Below are 15,944 nucleotides of genomic sequence, written 5' to 3'. Positions count from 1 at the left end.
AGTGAAATCTCAACCTTGGATTAGGTTTTTTTAATTTTTCTCGCAGTTTCTCTAAAAATGGATCAGTCGGTCTAAAAGCGTTTCTTTAATTTCTATCCAATTTAATTAACTTCGTTTCAATTCAGCAAATTAAACTTATTTCACCTCTCACGACTCTCCTGAAGTCCTGTTCGTCTAGTTCGCAGTCCATGATCGAGATGGATCTATTTCTCTCACTGAGTGTGATGAGACACCTTGTCAAGTATCTCAGGGACAGTCTGTGCAACTCTTCTTTAGTTTTCTGCTTAGTGTCCCGTCGCTCACACTCCCAGTCGGCTAAATACACCTTTTTTTTACGTATTTTGTCGAAAGTGATTTTGATTTGTTTGTATAATGTGAAATGATTGGAAAATAATTTGGCTACTTTAAAGATTTTTTGCTGTAAAATTTCAGTTAAAAGCTGCGAAGAAGATTATTAATCATGCCATTATGAGTTTTGCTTTCAAAACAGTCGTTTTCTAAAGAAGTTTTTCACTTTCTACACTATAAAGAGGTTGCGCAGGTGTTTACAACACAAGAGTAGGCAGGCATTTAAAAAAAATCTGAGAGTTTTTTCAAGAAGTTTTACTTAAATCTGTCCTAAAATGGTAACAAAAAAGAAAACAGAAATAGGAGGGGCGTTTAACCAACACCGCCACAACCACCCTCAAATCTGCAATTAATTATATGATTAACGTTTGTTGCAGATCAACAATAGCGTAATCCCCCCTCCTCCCCCTCCCCCCTACCCCTCTCCTACCTCCTCCCCCTCCCCTCACCCCTCATCCCCCTACCCCCTCCTCCCCCTCCCCCCTCCTACCCCTCCCCCTCCTCCCCCTCCCCTCCCCCCAGCAACAACTGTTGATTTGTTGAATTACCCCGAAGTCCCCCCGTCTGACTCGCCCCCAACAACAGCAATTGTCAGATTGTTCGAGTTGGTACATGAAACTGACTTACCCAATAACTTGGAAGCATAACTGACGTAATGGATCTCGCAGTCGCGTTCCACATTTTTTGAGCTCATTTTCAATTAAATTATGATTCAATTGATAAATAATAATATATTACAAAAAATAACTTATGTTTTTCGCGCGATTGTCTTCAAGGCATTTTAGTCGCATTCGAGAAAACATCTGAAAAAACGTCTGGCAAAACAAATTAAAATAATTGATAGAAATCAAAGAAAAAATCAGTCTACCGCTGACCACACGCGACTTTCGTATGATCAGATTTATGGTTTATAATTGAATTGTTCAAACAGTTTTGACTATCATATCAATTGCTCGCAGTTTGATGGTTTGTATGTTTGCACAACAAAAAATAATCAAAAGTCGCGAATTAAGACGACTGATAGGTCATCATATCAGCCATTTTAGAACTGGTTAACAGCTTTTGTGATCACGAATTAACTTGCGGTTTAGGGCGGATCTCTGGTTTTCTCGAAAGAATTTTCAAACATTTTAGAAATTTTGTCGACCTTTTTTAAGCCGACCAAGTTGACTTTCCGGGCTCTCCCACAACATACCACAGACAATTTTTTGACAGTTTTTTTTGTTGTCCCGAAGGCAGGGGCGGATCTAGGATTTTCTCGAGGGGAGCGGATTTTTTTAGGTCTACCAAATTGATTTTCTGTGCTCTCCTTAATCACTAAAGACCGCATTTTGACCAAAATTTCTGCGTTTTTAGGAAATTCTGGAAAGTTTGACCGAAAAATCGCGTTTTTTCGGCGCGCGCTCCCCACCCCCCCCCCCCTTAAAATTAGTATATATTGGCGCGAAAGGGTCCGTCACCAAAAAATTTAGGGTCCGTCACCAAAATTGGATATCCAAAAATAGTACAAAGCGGGGCCCCTTTGGGTCGGCAGGGGGTCGAAATCCTGAAAGAAGCGTCCGCCTGAAGCGAATGGTTTCTGATCTGAGAAATTTTGCCTGACCCTCAAGCAAAAACCACGGATCATGGTAGTCCTGGAACACCTGACCTCTTAATTGAGAGGCGAAGAGGTAACGACTTCACAACTGCTTCCCAAAAATGACGTTTGTAGGCACTTACAGGAGAGCTTTGACCAAAAAATAGCGTTTTCACTCCCTTAAAAATAGTATACATATTGGCGGCACAGGCGTTGTTAATTAGTACCAAAATTGGGATTATTTGTGCGGCGAGGGGTTCGAATCCCTGACAAAGGAGCGTCCAGCGTTCTTAGCGAACTCAACCCCCAACCTCCTAATCCACCCCTATTATTTTTAGCGAATTCAAAAGCTTGAAGCAGCCAAATGAATTGACATGGTTTGCGCATTTAGACATCCAAAACTTGATGACTTCATAGGGTCGAGTTAAATACATCTTTTATGTAGCCTAAGTTTAAAGTGGATGTTCTTATTTTTCTATAGTAGGTTTTTATAGAAACCGAATGTAAGTTTTCCGAATCTGAATCTGTGAGTACAATTTTGAAAAATCAAACTGAACAACCTCGGATGAGTTGCTGAGAATCTTGAGCAACTCAAACTTCAACTATGCGTTTCTTTCCTTTATCGTTCAAAGAAAAACATTTTTATTTATGGAGAAGTAAAAGTTTTAGTATTTTTGGACCAAATTATCAATTTATAGTAAAAACGAACGGACAGGTTGCAATGGAATAGAAGTGCGCATGATTCTTGGGAAAAAAAAGGAATTTCATATGACTTCCAATTTTTCTACCGTAGCTGAAGTTTTCTGTGCAAAGTATGTCAGAGTTATACGTCAAGGCAAAAATCAGTTAACAGCCACAGACCCGAAAAATTACAATTTTTGATTTCAACGAGCGAAGAAGCATTTACGTTATTCACGTTTTTGTATTTTTCTGTGCAACAATTCAAGATATAGGGTTGAAAATTTGACACGTGATAAATGAAACTACGTGAAAGGAGCTGGTCTTACCCAATTTTGAGAAATCTTGGTTAGAACGCATGAAATTGCCAGTATACTACAACTACGTTCTTGCTGTGGAAACATCCTCGCAAAGAGTACATATAATTTGAAATTATGGCCTAAATTTGGTACTTTTGAAGGTGATGAGGTAGAGGACGTTTTCATTTTGCCTCAAAAAAATGAAAGACACGAAACATAAAGGGTTTCATGCTCTGGCGTCAAAAAATATCCATATCTATTTTGACTATACAGGCATTAATTAATCTCGGTCGCTTATACTTTTTTGTATATTATGCTTGAAAATTTTTCTGCTGGCTTTTTTTGCGAAAATCAGCTTGAATTCAATCATAAGTCTTTAGCCAGTTTTTTTATGCCGGAGTAAGTCACTCTTTCCGTTGTTTTGTATGTCGTTTTTCCGCCACATAACAAAAAGATCATCAGCTTCTCAAGTAAAAATTTCAACCCATAAATTTGAATCACTTGTGTAATTTTCGAGAAGGTTTTCACAGCAAGAACATATTTGAAACTAGTGCTGATATACTGGCTTTTTTACGACTTCGAAACAGTTTTACTCAATTTGAGAACGGCTAGCTTCCAATAGTTTCATATATCGCGTACAAAATTTCAGCTCAATATCCTAAATAGTTGCAGAGAAAACAACAAAAAAAATGGTTCATTGAAATAAAAAAATGCATTTTGCTTCTCCCGTGAGCTAACCTCCATCCTCAAACACACAAACACATACACGCAAACCCTAACACAATCTCTGAAAAATGGGCGCGGGTTTAGCAGTTATATGGCTACTTGATGTTATAAATTTTGTACTTTTTGAAGTGCCAAAATAATTTAGATAATAATGGATGATAAAATATAAAATTTGATTTGCTGTAATTTCAGTTTGTTTTCAAAAAATGGCTGCGGTTAGAAAATTATGCTTTCTTTTTGTTTTCCAGATAACTCCAGAAATTTATTTTTTAAGAACAACCCCATTTTATACTGCATCAATGCAAGCTCACAAGAGGTAAAATGTGGTATCAAAACTTTCTTTTGGTCGCGGTTTAAATTCTTAATTTTAAAAAAAATTGTCCCCATTTTGAGAAAAAAAGGTCTCAATTTTTTTTGGTTTTTCAGGCTGTTACGTGGAGACTAAATAAAAAATGGCAATTTTAATTCATTTCAGCATTTTTTTATTTTTGTAGCCTTCACCCTATTCAATTGACTTTTCATCTGCAGAACAACGAAAAAAATATATATTTGATTGTGATTTTTTCTAAAATTTGTTTGATATTTCGTTTTTGAAGAAAAAAAAAAACATTTTTTTTCTAAATTACTTGGAGTTATTTTTTGTATTTCAAAAAATTTGAGATGCTTTATTTTTGGAAACAAGAACGCCATTGGAAGGTTGTTTGATTTGCACAGCATCCAGCTATTGATTTTGATTACCTCACAGAAAGCTTGTAGGAATTGAAGGGGGCTACTGTTTTATTGGAAGGACCCAATGATAGAAAATTCCAACCAATCAGAATCATTAGACCATCATGCTTTCTTTTTGTTTTCTTCGCACATAATCGCAGAAATAGCAGAAAAATGAGAGAAAAATAAGTTCTAGCCGTACAATTAAGTTTTTATCAAAGAAACACCAAAAATAGTAAACGTTTCTTTTCTGGGATTTGATTTTTTGCGGCGTTCAATTTTCCGTAATTTTTGAAACTATCAAGAAACTTCTAATCTGAAGTTTCAGTGGCCGGACGATTATGTACATTGTGCAGATTCATAAACTATTGATTTTGACTAACGCAAACAAAGCTTTAAGAGCTTCAAGTGTGATATAATTTTAATTTCTATGCGTTATTCAATTTCCAAAAGAAGTAATAAAAACTATGTGAAAAAGGAACGTACCCGCATCCAAGTTTAGGCGTAAATAATCGATTATAACGGATTATTATGATGATTTTTTGACAATTATAATCGATTATAATTACCAAAATTAGGTCCTTAAGGGATTTATAATTGATTATAATCGTGATATTTTCCAAGAGATTATAATCGATTATAATTGATTATATTTCTTACTAAAAACCCTTAGAATCAATTATAATCGATTATAATCGATTATAATCTCTTATTTTGCCGAAATGTTCCTATTTTCGAATTGTATCTTGTGGGTTTTTATTTTTGTGTCAATAAGAAAATCTCTAAAAGAGAGATCTTTTGAACACTATGGTTCATCTGAACACAAAGTTTTACCACGAAACGAAAGTTTCACAGAGATCCTTTCATATGACTGGAAAGGTTCTCGCGGTAGATGAAAGATAATTTTTCCGAATCAATCATGAAACTAAATCAATTTGCTGGTATTTTGGTGTTTATAAAAGCTTAAAATATGCATCACAAAACTACTCTAATGGGGAAGAAATGGAAAAAAAACTTATAAATATGAATGAATTGGAAAATTTTGAAAAATTTTCTCTCATTTTTCATAGGAACCAACGTCCACAAAAAGCATAAAATATAAGCAATTTAGATGCAACTTCGAAGACAAAAATGGACAAACAAAAGGGATTATAATCAATTATAATCGATTATAATGGATTTTTATGCAAAACTAACGAAATAGAATTTTGAATAAAAATAATGGATTATAATCAATTATAATGGATTTTAATAAATTATAATCGATTATAATTGTATCAAAAAATAGACGAATAAATAATCGATTATAATGGATTATAATTAATTATAATTTGATCTGAAAAAAAAGAGATTATAATCGATTATTAATTGATTAAAATTGATTGTTTCTCAATTTTAATGAGACTGGTACTAAAATCGTAATATAATCGATTATTAACGCTTGAAACTGGATGCGGGTAATGCAAAAAATAAGTCTGAACTATTTCACTTTTAAGAACAGTTTACATAAAGACTAAGCACAATTTAATAAAGAGTAAAAAACAATGCGTTTTAAGTAATTTAGCAATTATTGATCCGTCCGTTACAACTAAAAAACACCAAATTAGGAAGGATTAGTTTTTTTTACAAAAAAGGTTCTTGGTTTTTCTGTCTTTTGTTTTAGATATTAATTTTTTAAAACTTATTTCTTTGTTCGCAATGACACTGGATCAAAAAACGGAAAAGCCCCTTCGAAACAGTGCACAACAGCCAGAAATAACTGCTCTAAATCTTATTTCCGTTTTGAAATGATCAAAATTTTTCTGTATTAAATATAACAATTATAATTATATCATTAAGAGGAACAGTTCTAATAAACTAAATATAGTGTCATCTTGTCCCAGAGGGTGAGTTCTTTGGGTTTCACAATCGGCTGTAGTGTAGTTGTGACGTAGAAATGGTACAACTTGGACACTCCGAACAGACAGGCGAATCCGACAAAGTTGAGAGCGACGCCCAGAAGAATTTTGCCTAAATAAAATAATAAACAAACAGTTAATCCCGTTCATCTTCAATTTTTCCTCAATTGTTCTTTTATGATTAGAAAATGATAACAGAAAAAATGGCAATCTTCCTACAGAAGCAGGACCGGATTTAGTGAGGGGGGAGGGGGGGGGGGAATCCTAGATTTCGGATTTTCCCAAATTTTTTGAAAATCCGTCCCCCCTCGAGAAAATCCTCGATAAACCGTGTACAAAAGTACAAGAATTTAAATTATTGAGTTCACTAGACGCGCACGTCCTCTGTTGGCTTTTTCTACCGAGGTTCTCTGTTTTTTTTTTTTTTTTCATTTATCTCGACAAATATGGGCATGTTTTGACCGTGCTCGAGTTGTTACGACATTTGCCCCAACTTGGATATGTTTTGACCAAACTTCGGATCTTGACCAATTTCGGATCTGTTTCGAACCTACCCCTTCAAAGCAAAACCCTGATTCGACTATGGATTTTTTTGCGCCAGACCCTACTTTCATTTTTCTAACTTGGCTTTTCTTCTTTTGAGGATATTGAGGTCATCCATTTCGCCGTAGGCGGTCCCATTTTGAAGACCCTTCCAAACCCTCGATCTCCGTTTAAAATTCCCCGTGTTACTCGTCCATGAGCGGAAGTGGCCACGGTTGGATGGGCCACCACGGTTCGAATCTTACCGGGATCACGTTTGCATGGGCGGTCCTCAAAATGGTACCGCCTACTGCAAAATGGACGACCTCGATATGCCCCAAAATGGATACCCTCGATTTTATCGAAGTCGTGGACAACGTGTTCTCAAATATAAAATGAGCGCATCGATACTGCTATCACTAACCAGCTAGTGTGAGTTTGTGCATGAAAGGGTAGGGCCATAAACTCCTCCGCAGTCCCAGGTAGAACACTACACAGGTGTAGCTGAGGGCCCACCCACAGTACAGATGGATTTTTCTCCAGTTCACCACCGCACCCACCAGGGATACGTCTGCTAAGCCACAACAAGGGGTAACACGCGGAGTTAGGTTCAAGAACAGGTTTGTAGGAAAAAAGTAAAAAGTGTTTGCTCTTCCCCCCCCCCCTCCCCGACCTCACATAAGCATCGATTTCATGGTGTAACGAGTGGTTTTACAAGGTTAAGAATAAAGACGAAATATGTTTGTCATGGCCTTAATAGTGACCATGTCATTTTTTATAACAATCCAACAATGCGAACAGAAAATTTACTCTAAAAAACTTGCAGGTGGGGGGAAAGGAAAAAGAGCCAAGATTTTAAAAACACAATAACAATAGATTAGGTTTGAATAATAAACACCCGGCTTCCCGAGTAAATAAAGATATTTAGCATATGTTCCATTTCTACTTCGACACACCTCGCTTTTTATTTTTTTCTGTTTTAAACTTAAATTAAAAAATTATGAGCTAAAAAATGTGCGTGTTAAAAATTTTGAGATGTGTTGTAGGACAATTTTTGTCTTCAGAGACAAAGTTTTCCATAGCCAGTAAGCAATTTATTCAAACAACTTCTTTCAAACTTCAACTTTTATCTGCTTGAAAACAAACTAGTTTGAATTAAATCCTATGTCATTTCATTATTAAAAACAAGACAACGTGTGACTGTAATTTGCAGAAGCTGATCTAAGATTTTCCAAAAACAATCCAAAATTTTGTCGTCTTTTTAGAGTGACCATATTGATTTTCCAAGCGCTCCCAGATCAATCCAAAGACCCTGTTTAACAGAATTTTCAGCGCCGCATGTAATTTTTTGAAGAAAAAACAACAGGTAAAATGCCGTTTTATGTATTTTCGAAATTTTTTGACCAAAAATATTGCGTTTATCGGCGCGTACTCCCCCTTTAAAAAGTATGTATTGGCGCCAAAGGGATAAACGTATCTCACGAAATAATAGTAAAGGGGGACCCTTTTGTCGGTGAGGGACGGTGCCCCATATTTTGACATCTCTTGTGACCGTATTTTTACATATTAAAAAAAGCAAGCAAGAGGTTGAGAAACACAACCGTTTTTCGCTGTAGCATTCTAAATCACTGTTTACTCCAAACTTATAAATATTTATCAGGATGAAGATTATTTTCCTGGTGAGGTTTTGTTTTTGATGTTTCTTAAGAGTTTTTTGTTTTCTATAGAGTTTTAATTAAGCTAAGACACTTCTGTCGCACCTCTGAAGAACTCCTGGATGTGAAGGGATTCCACTCTGGCAGAGGCAGACCCGAGCCATGTCTCCAGAATGGGCAGAAACAGCACCAGAGTATGTGTCCCATGGCTGTACCTTCAATCATATCACCTTTCAGTCCTTATATACTGCAAAATCAAGTTGAAATTGTATTCCTGTTTGTCATTCACAAGAACAGACATTTTTAGAATATTGTTTGTCCGTATTTGGTTTTAGAATCTTCGGTCTTTGATTTTTTGGTGTTTACGAATTTCGTACAATGAACTGAACAGTCTAGATGTTTTGTGTATTTGTGGGGTAATCAACCCACAGATCAATTTTCATCACAATTGGACATTGTGAACAAAGTTAGTATAATAAAATTTGAGGCGGAGGGGCGGAGGTAAAAAAGCCGAGACATTCTCGCAAGTAATATACATGCAAAACGAAATTAGAGAAATTTATTTCATAACGATCTGCTTCTCACCAGAAGGGACACTTTCCGATGTACTTGTAGAACCCCTCTGATCTCACCATCTTCGGGTCAACAGAAGACATGGACCAGAAGCCAAGACATACCTTAAGAAGAACAAACAATTCTAGATGAACATGTTTAGAGCTCATGACAAAACAAGTCCAGAGGTCATAAAGATTTTTCTTCACTATTTTGGAAGCAGAAAAAACTCCCGAGGACAAAGTGATCAAAAATTTATCTTTCTTTGAAGAACTTGATTTGAAGGCCTTGCCAGATTATTCCCAGTCCAAGAAAGCCAGTTTTTACAACTGCAGTTAGTTTTTCAGCTCAACTGAAATAAGTTTCACGAATGAGCAAAGAAACAAAAGATAACCATGTGTGAAACGTTCGCAGCGTACCCGCACCGAGCGCCCATTCCGCACCGAGCGCCCATGGATCATAATCGATTATATTGTCATAATATGGTCAGCATCTATAAAATGACAAAATAATCGATTATAATCCTTTAAAAATGGATTATAATCCTAATAATTTTTATCCCAATAAAATCCATTATAATCGTTTATAATCGATTATAATGGAATTTTTCGAGGAGTTATTCATGAAATTTACAATTTTGTTCAAAGTTATCCTATTTCCTGTTTTGTGTAAAAGCTACGTGTTATGTTTCATAAAATGTTACATTTAAGAAAAAAATTGATGTATTTTTTGTCTCTACTTTTTCTAATTCATCGCAATTTAACACTTCGTTTTACCCCCCTTCCTCCAGCCAACCCTATCCCCTCACTTTACCCCCTCCCACCATTTACCCCCCCCCCTCCAGTTTATCCTGTCATTTTAGTTGGGAGAGGGGGTAAGAAAGCTGGAGGGAACGACGGGATGACCAGTTTAACCCCTCTCCCCCGGCTTATTTACCCCCCCCCCCCCCCCGGCCTATTCCCCCCCCCCCCCAGTTTACTTCCCTCTCCCCTCAGTTTATACCCCCCAGTTTACACCCCTCCCCCCAGTTTACCCTGCCCCTTTAGTTGGGGAGGGGGGTTTAAAAAGCTTGAGGGGCGAGTGGACGCAGTTGAGACATGGCATTTAGTAAAAGACAGGGCATGAATTCTGCAAACTTCTCGCAAAATTTGCAAAATTTTGCAAAAATAATCGAATTTAGTTCTAAAAATAAAATGGGTTATAATCAGTTATAATAGATTATAATGGATTTTCATTTTAAAATAATCGATTATATTGGATTATCTTGGCAAAAATAATCGATTTTAGTGACAAAAATATTGGATTATAATCGATTATAATGGATTATAATGGATTACATTTGTTCAAAAATAATCGATTATAATGGCTATATAATCGATTTCGTGGTCTGAATTTTACAACCGTAATGGGTTATAATCGATTATTTTTGTCTCGGGAGTCCATTATAAACAATTAGAATCCATGGGCGCTCGTTGCGGGATGGATTCTAATCAATTATAATGGATTCCCGAGACAAAAATAATCGATTATAATCCATTATGAATGTAAAATTCAGACCACGAAATTGATTATATTGACATTATAATCGATTATTTTTGAAAAAAAATAATCCATTATAATCCGTTATAATAGATTATAATCCAGTATTTTAGTCACTGGAATCGATTATTTTTGCCAAGATAATCCATTATAATCGATTATTTTTGAAATAAGAATCAATTTCATTTTTAGAACTAAATTAGATTATTTTTTGCTAAATTAGATTATTTTTGCAGAGTGTATGCCATATCTTTTACTAAGTGCCATATCTCCACGACATCCCTACGCCCCCTAAATTTTTTTTTAGCCCCCCACCCCGGTGGGGTAAACCAAGGAGGGGGGATAAGCTGGGGGCGGGGATAAGCTTGGGGGGAGGGATAAGCTTGGGGGGGAGGGAATAAGCTGGGGAGGGGGAAATAAGCTGGGGGGAGGTGTGTAAATTGAGGGGGTGTAAACTGGGGAACTGGGGAGCTTAACTGGGAGGGGGTGGGGTGGTAAACTGGGGGGGGGGGGGGGGTGTTCATTGTGGTAAAAAATAATAAAAAAAGTAAATTGAAGTGTTAAACTGCGATGAATCAAAAAAGTAGAGACAAAAAATGTATACATTTTTTTCTAAACTGTAAGATTTTATGAAACGTAATACGTAGCAGCTGCATTAAACAGAAAATGAGATAACTTTGAACAAAATTGTAAATTTTATGAATAACTCCTCGAAAAAATCCATTATAATGGATTATAATCGATTATAATGGATTTTATTGGCATAAAAAATATTAGAATTATAATCCATTTTTAATGGATTATAATCGATTATTTTGTCATTTTATAGATGCTGACCATATTATGACAATAGAATTGATTATGATCCATGGGCGCTCGGTGCGGGTAAGTATTTACTGTTCTTTGTGATATATATATGCTAAACTCGACTGTTTCCTTAAATATCACACCGTTGCGAAAGTTTAGTGCAGATGGTAAAAACAATGGTACCGGAATATAAGCTGATGCGACTTCGAAACCAAATAAAAACATTTGCTTAGAGGGTCTCAAAGAAAAATTATTGTCAGTTTATGCACAATTTTTCTTCAGTTGCTATATTCAAAACTGTTCTAGAACTAGGGATTGTTTTATTGTATTTATTAAATTCTGTTCCAGCAAAAATCAAAGCTGGAAATTTAACAAAATGAGCCAGCCGTGAAAGCATATTGGGTTAATCTTTCACCTACCACCACACTACATGGGAGTATGATTCCGAATGCAAGGTCATGGAGATAGATGGAGAGCCACTCTATCTGCAGATGGTCATTTGCAGTACACAACAGCCAGTAGAACGTCAACACGCCATAGTTCCAGTTCGTGAACTTGTTCAGTTTGTCTGGAAAAGAAATAAGACAGATTCATATTCAAGCATATCAATAGATCAGTTGGAGGAATTTCACCTGATAACACTTTTGGACTGATTCAATCTTATAGTTCAAAAAAGCGATTTTCTACCAGGCTTTCAATCCTCCCTACCCCCACCATCATAACGCGCCGTGGCGAAGGTTAAGGTCACGGCGAAGATTAGGTTGACGAGACAAGAGAACACTAGTATTCAGCTCATCGTCTGGAGAGTTGTGCCTTTTTGCGCAGGCGGATTTGCACATATGTTCGTCGAATCTTTCCTTGATATGTAACAACGTAATGCTCATGCGATGCTGTGTTAACAAAAACGATATAAAGCCGACGCGGCTCTTTTTCCTTGCCCCCCCCCCCACCACCTCACACAAGTATAGATTTCATGGTTTAGCGAGTGGTTTTACAAGGTTGAGTATGAAGACAAAATATGTTTGTCATGGCCTTAATAGTGAGCATGTCATTTTTTATAACAATCCGACAGAAAATTTACTCTAAAAAACTTGCAGGTGGGGGAAAGGAAAAAGAGCCGACGACGCTTCAAGCAGATAACTGCAGTTGTGGAGCCTGCTCCGTGGCAGAGACTTGTGTCAATGGATAGACAAGCTCTAAAGACATCGTAAGTGTGTTGCTTGTATTTTGAGCTTTGGTCAAAGAATACATCGACGTATCCGCATGATGTAAGAATTGTTAAAAATAAGAAAGAAGTCGTACAAAGTTATGGCTGTCTAAGGATATCGGGCGTTGAAATTAAAAGTCCTAGGTGTGAGTCGACGGATATGGCCAGTAGGCCAGTTAAGATATTAACCTTAACTTTTCTAAAAATGCTTTAATCAAAATAAACTAAATTTGAAGGGTAGCGCGCCGAAAAAACGTAATTTTCCAATAGAAATCCCAAAAACTGCAATTTTCAAAAACTATCTCAAAAATGCGTTTTCAAAAAATGTATTAACAGACTTAAGTTAAGCCCCTAAAGACTTTTTTTAAACGCAATAAAGACTTTTTAAACGCAAATTCAGATTTCGAACTTCAGGATAATCGTATGGGCTAAAAACTAAACCGAAGCTATGATATTTTGTCAACTCGTTTCAACAAGTTACCAACAGACATTAAGCAATTTTGAAAGAAAGGGTGATCTAAGTAAGAGATAATGGTTTCTTAGAGAAATTATTGACAAAAAAATTGAAAAAAAATGCTTATCATACAAATTTCATCCGTGAAAATTGTATGATACGCTTTTTTCCATCCATTTTTTTTCACTTGCACATGACCAGAAAGCTTTTTCATTTGCACATGACTTAGATTACCCGGATTTGCAGAGCAAGCCAACCTCACCTCCACGTGTTGCCCCCTGGATAAGCAGCGCAGGCTACTGAACTAACTAGGCTCTGGCGCGGTCCTCGACCTATAAAGCCGAGGTTTGGGGCTAGCGACCCCTGTTGAACTCAGCTACGAAAGCATGAGAACACAAAACAAGGATTATTCAAAAGCTACGCGCCCAGCGGTAACTTGGACACCTGGCACTGCCGCACCAGGTGACCAAGCGAAGACGGCAAAACCATTCCAACCTCCCCCAACCCCATCACCCCTGCGAAACCCCCCCCGTATGGTGTCCTATCCGAAGACCTCAGTTCCCAAAAGATCGATATTGCCTGTATTCAGGAGACCTGCATCACTGGAGACACAAAACAAAACCTACACAACACACGTGACGAAGCCGACTGGATTCTAAGCCTACAAAGTCTTGGCCCGCATGCTTGCCACTCCATGATGTGTCCGATTAGCTTCGACTCTACTGCTCAGGACACAAAGAGAACAAAGGACTGCATGGTGTCGCAGTGACAGTACGGTCGAAGCTAATCGGACACACCATGGAGTGGCAAGCATGCGGGCCAAGACTTTGTAGGCTTAGAATCCACGCAAAACCAGTATCGCTCACAATCATGAGGACAGCGACGAGGAGGAAAAAACCGGTTCTACGTGTCTCTCTACGATCTTCTTCTCAACGCCCCACGGAAGGACGTCCTACTGATCGGAGGCGACTTCAACGCCAAAATCGGCCAGCCGGCTGATGGAGAAGGAAAGAACATCAGGCGCTTCTCAATTGGACAATGGGACTCAAATGAAGAAAGACTTGCTAACTTCTCCCTGCTGAACAACCTCGTAGTCAGCAGCACGACGTTCCGCAAAAAGAGACATACGCTCCACACTTGGACTTTAAACGAGCAAAAAACGAGGAACCAGGTTGATCACATTGTCAACTCAAGACGATGGCGCTCCTCCATAACAAACATCGACAACATCCCAAAGCTCAAGTCCGACAGCGACCACAGACCAGTAGTCTCCACCATACAGCTGAAACTGAAGTCCTACACAAAACAGCTACGCGTCGTCAAGTATGACATCGCCAACCTCCGCGAGGACAAAGTCTCCAACGCATACAAAATGAAGCTCCATGAGCTGTTTGACAAGGCGGAAGCTAAGGGGAACGTGGACGCGATGTGGACGCAAATGAAGGACAACATACACTCAGCGGCAGCAAAAAACATAGGATCCGCAAAACGCAAGAAAAACCCGTGGATCAGCACCGAGACCCTCCAGATGATCGAAAAGAGAGCCCGTGCCCGCAAAGGCTCTACAAAAGGCTTCCTACGACGAGAAGTCAAGAAATCTGTCCGAAAGGACAGAAAGGCGTTCTACGACGGATTGGCTGAACAGATGACCCACGCGGATAACACCGGTGATACAAGAAAGGTGCACTCAATTGCTAAGCAACTTTCCAGTAAATCCAGTGGGCTCAGCGACAATATCAAAGACTCACAGGGGCAGCTCGTGACGGACGCTAACGAGAGGATAGAAACCGGGGTAATGCACTTCGAATAACTGCTCATCACACCCGCACCAGCGTAAACTCACATGAGCACGGTTAAACCCTTCTCTAGCGTAGACACGGCAGAGCCCTCCAAGCAAGAAATCCGCGATGCAATAGACAAACTGAAAGCAAACAAAGCCGGAGGAATTGACAATATCCCCCCAGAACTTTTGAAGAAGGAGGACCCCCACTGCTCGAGAAGCTCACCGAACTGATAAAGGCCATCTGGACTACGCACGACATCCCAGCAGAGTGGAAAACAGCTATGATCACGCCCATCTTCAAAAAAAGCGACCGAGCTAACTGTTCTAACTACAGGGAAATTTCGCTACTCTTGATTGCATTCAAAGTTTCGAAGCAGTAGTTAAGAACAGACTCGAACCGGCCTACGAGTCTCAGGCCAGGTTAAACCAAGCCGGCTTCAAGAAGAAAAGAGGTTGCAGGGACCAAATCTTCGCCATCAGACATATCGTAGAACGGCGAGTGGAATTCAAAGGCTGCACCAACCTCATCTTCAGTGATTTCAAACCCGCCTACGATAGCGTAGATTGGAACTGCAATTGGCGAGTATGCTCAAACCTTGGCCTCCCTGAGAACCTATTTGAACTCTTCAGAGCCTTGTATTCAGAGACTTATAGCCAAGTCCGCGCTTACAACTCCCTTTCCAAAAGTTTCAAAAAACATAAAGGAGTCAGACAAGGCTCGATTCTACCCCCTTTCTTTCCTTTTAAACCTCACTATAGACTGGATCTTGAACAAAACGCTGAAAATGGAAGACTCGGAATAGCGCTAGACGACACGTCAGTCGCAGATCTCGATTTTGCAGACGATATCTGCCGCCTTGAGGATAACCGCCCAGACGCGCAAAGACTGCTAACAACAATCACCGAGAAGGCAGCACTCATTGGGCTCCAGATTAACGTCGGCAAGACAAAGTTTTGTTCACAAGACCCATTCTAGACGTTTCAAGTCGACGGCGAGGACATCGAATTAGTGGAGAAAATCGAGTATCTTGGCAGCAAAATTCAACTTGATCAACTTGATGGAAACATCTCCCCGGAGATTAAATCAAGGGTTGGGAAAGAAGCTGACAGCTTCAAAAACATGAAGAACGTCTGGAACGCCAAGAAGATCCCACAAACCACTAAAAAAAACCTGTACATGGCCTGCGTACGG

General features: G+C 38.5%; 3 protein-coding genes across 3 annotated transcripts in view; 1 reads left to right on the top strand and 2 right to left on the bottom strand.

The window, feature by feature from the left end:
- Positions 1 to 1,232, bottom strand: part of LOC134846352 (uncharacterized) — a 50,529-nt gene extending 49,297 nt beyond the window's left edge. The window contains exons 1-2 of the mRNA XM_063863669.1: positions 976 to 1,232; positions 145 to 315 (exon numbers count right to left, since the gene is read on the bottom strand). Coding sequence (XP_063719739.1) covers positions 145 to 315; positions 976 to 1,042 — 238 coding nt within the window. The 5' untranslated portion in view covers positions 1,043 to 1,232. The remainder of the gene's footprint in view (positions 1 to 144; positions 316 to 975) is intronic.
- A 4,952-nt stretch (positions 1,233 to 6,184) lies between these two features.
- On the bottom strand, positions 6,185 to 12,147 carry LOC134846593 (uncharacterized). The gene is made up of 6 exons (XM_063863977.1): positions 12,075 to 12,147; positions 11,728 to 11,876; positions 8,996 to 9,087; positions 8,516 to 8,625; positions 7,180 to 7,329; positions 6,185 to 6,345 (listed from the first exon to the last, which is right to left on the bottom strand). Exons 1-6 carry the CDS (start codon positions 12,145 to 12,147, stop codon positions 6,185 to 6,187), a joined length of 735 nt encoding a protein of 244 aa, XP_063720047.1.
- Positions 12,148 to 12,675: 528 nt separating this feature from the next.
- On the top strand, positions 12,676 to 15,728 carry LOC134846592 (uncharacterized). Its single transcript, XM_063863976.1, has 3 exons — positions 12,676 to 12,682; positions 13,845 to 14,761; positions 15,087 to 15,728. The coding sequence occupies exons 1-3, from the start codon at positions 12,676 to 12,678 to the stop codon at positions 15,726 to 15,728; spliced, it is 1,566 nt and encodes a 521-aa protein (XP_063720046.1).
- Positions 15,729 to 15,944: the final 216 nt, after the last annotated feature.

Source organism: Symsagittifera roscoffensis, chromosome 5, assembly GCF_963678635.1.
Source record: "Symsagittifera roscoffensis chromosome 5, txSymRosc1.1, whole genome shotgun sequence".
Lineage (NCBI taxonomy): Eukaryota > Metazoa > Xenacoelomorpha > Acoela > Convolutidae > Symsagittifera > Symsagittifera roscoffensis.
This window is presented reverse-complemented; position numbering and strand designations above follow the sequence as displayed.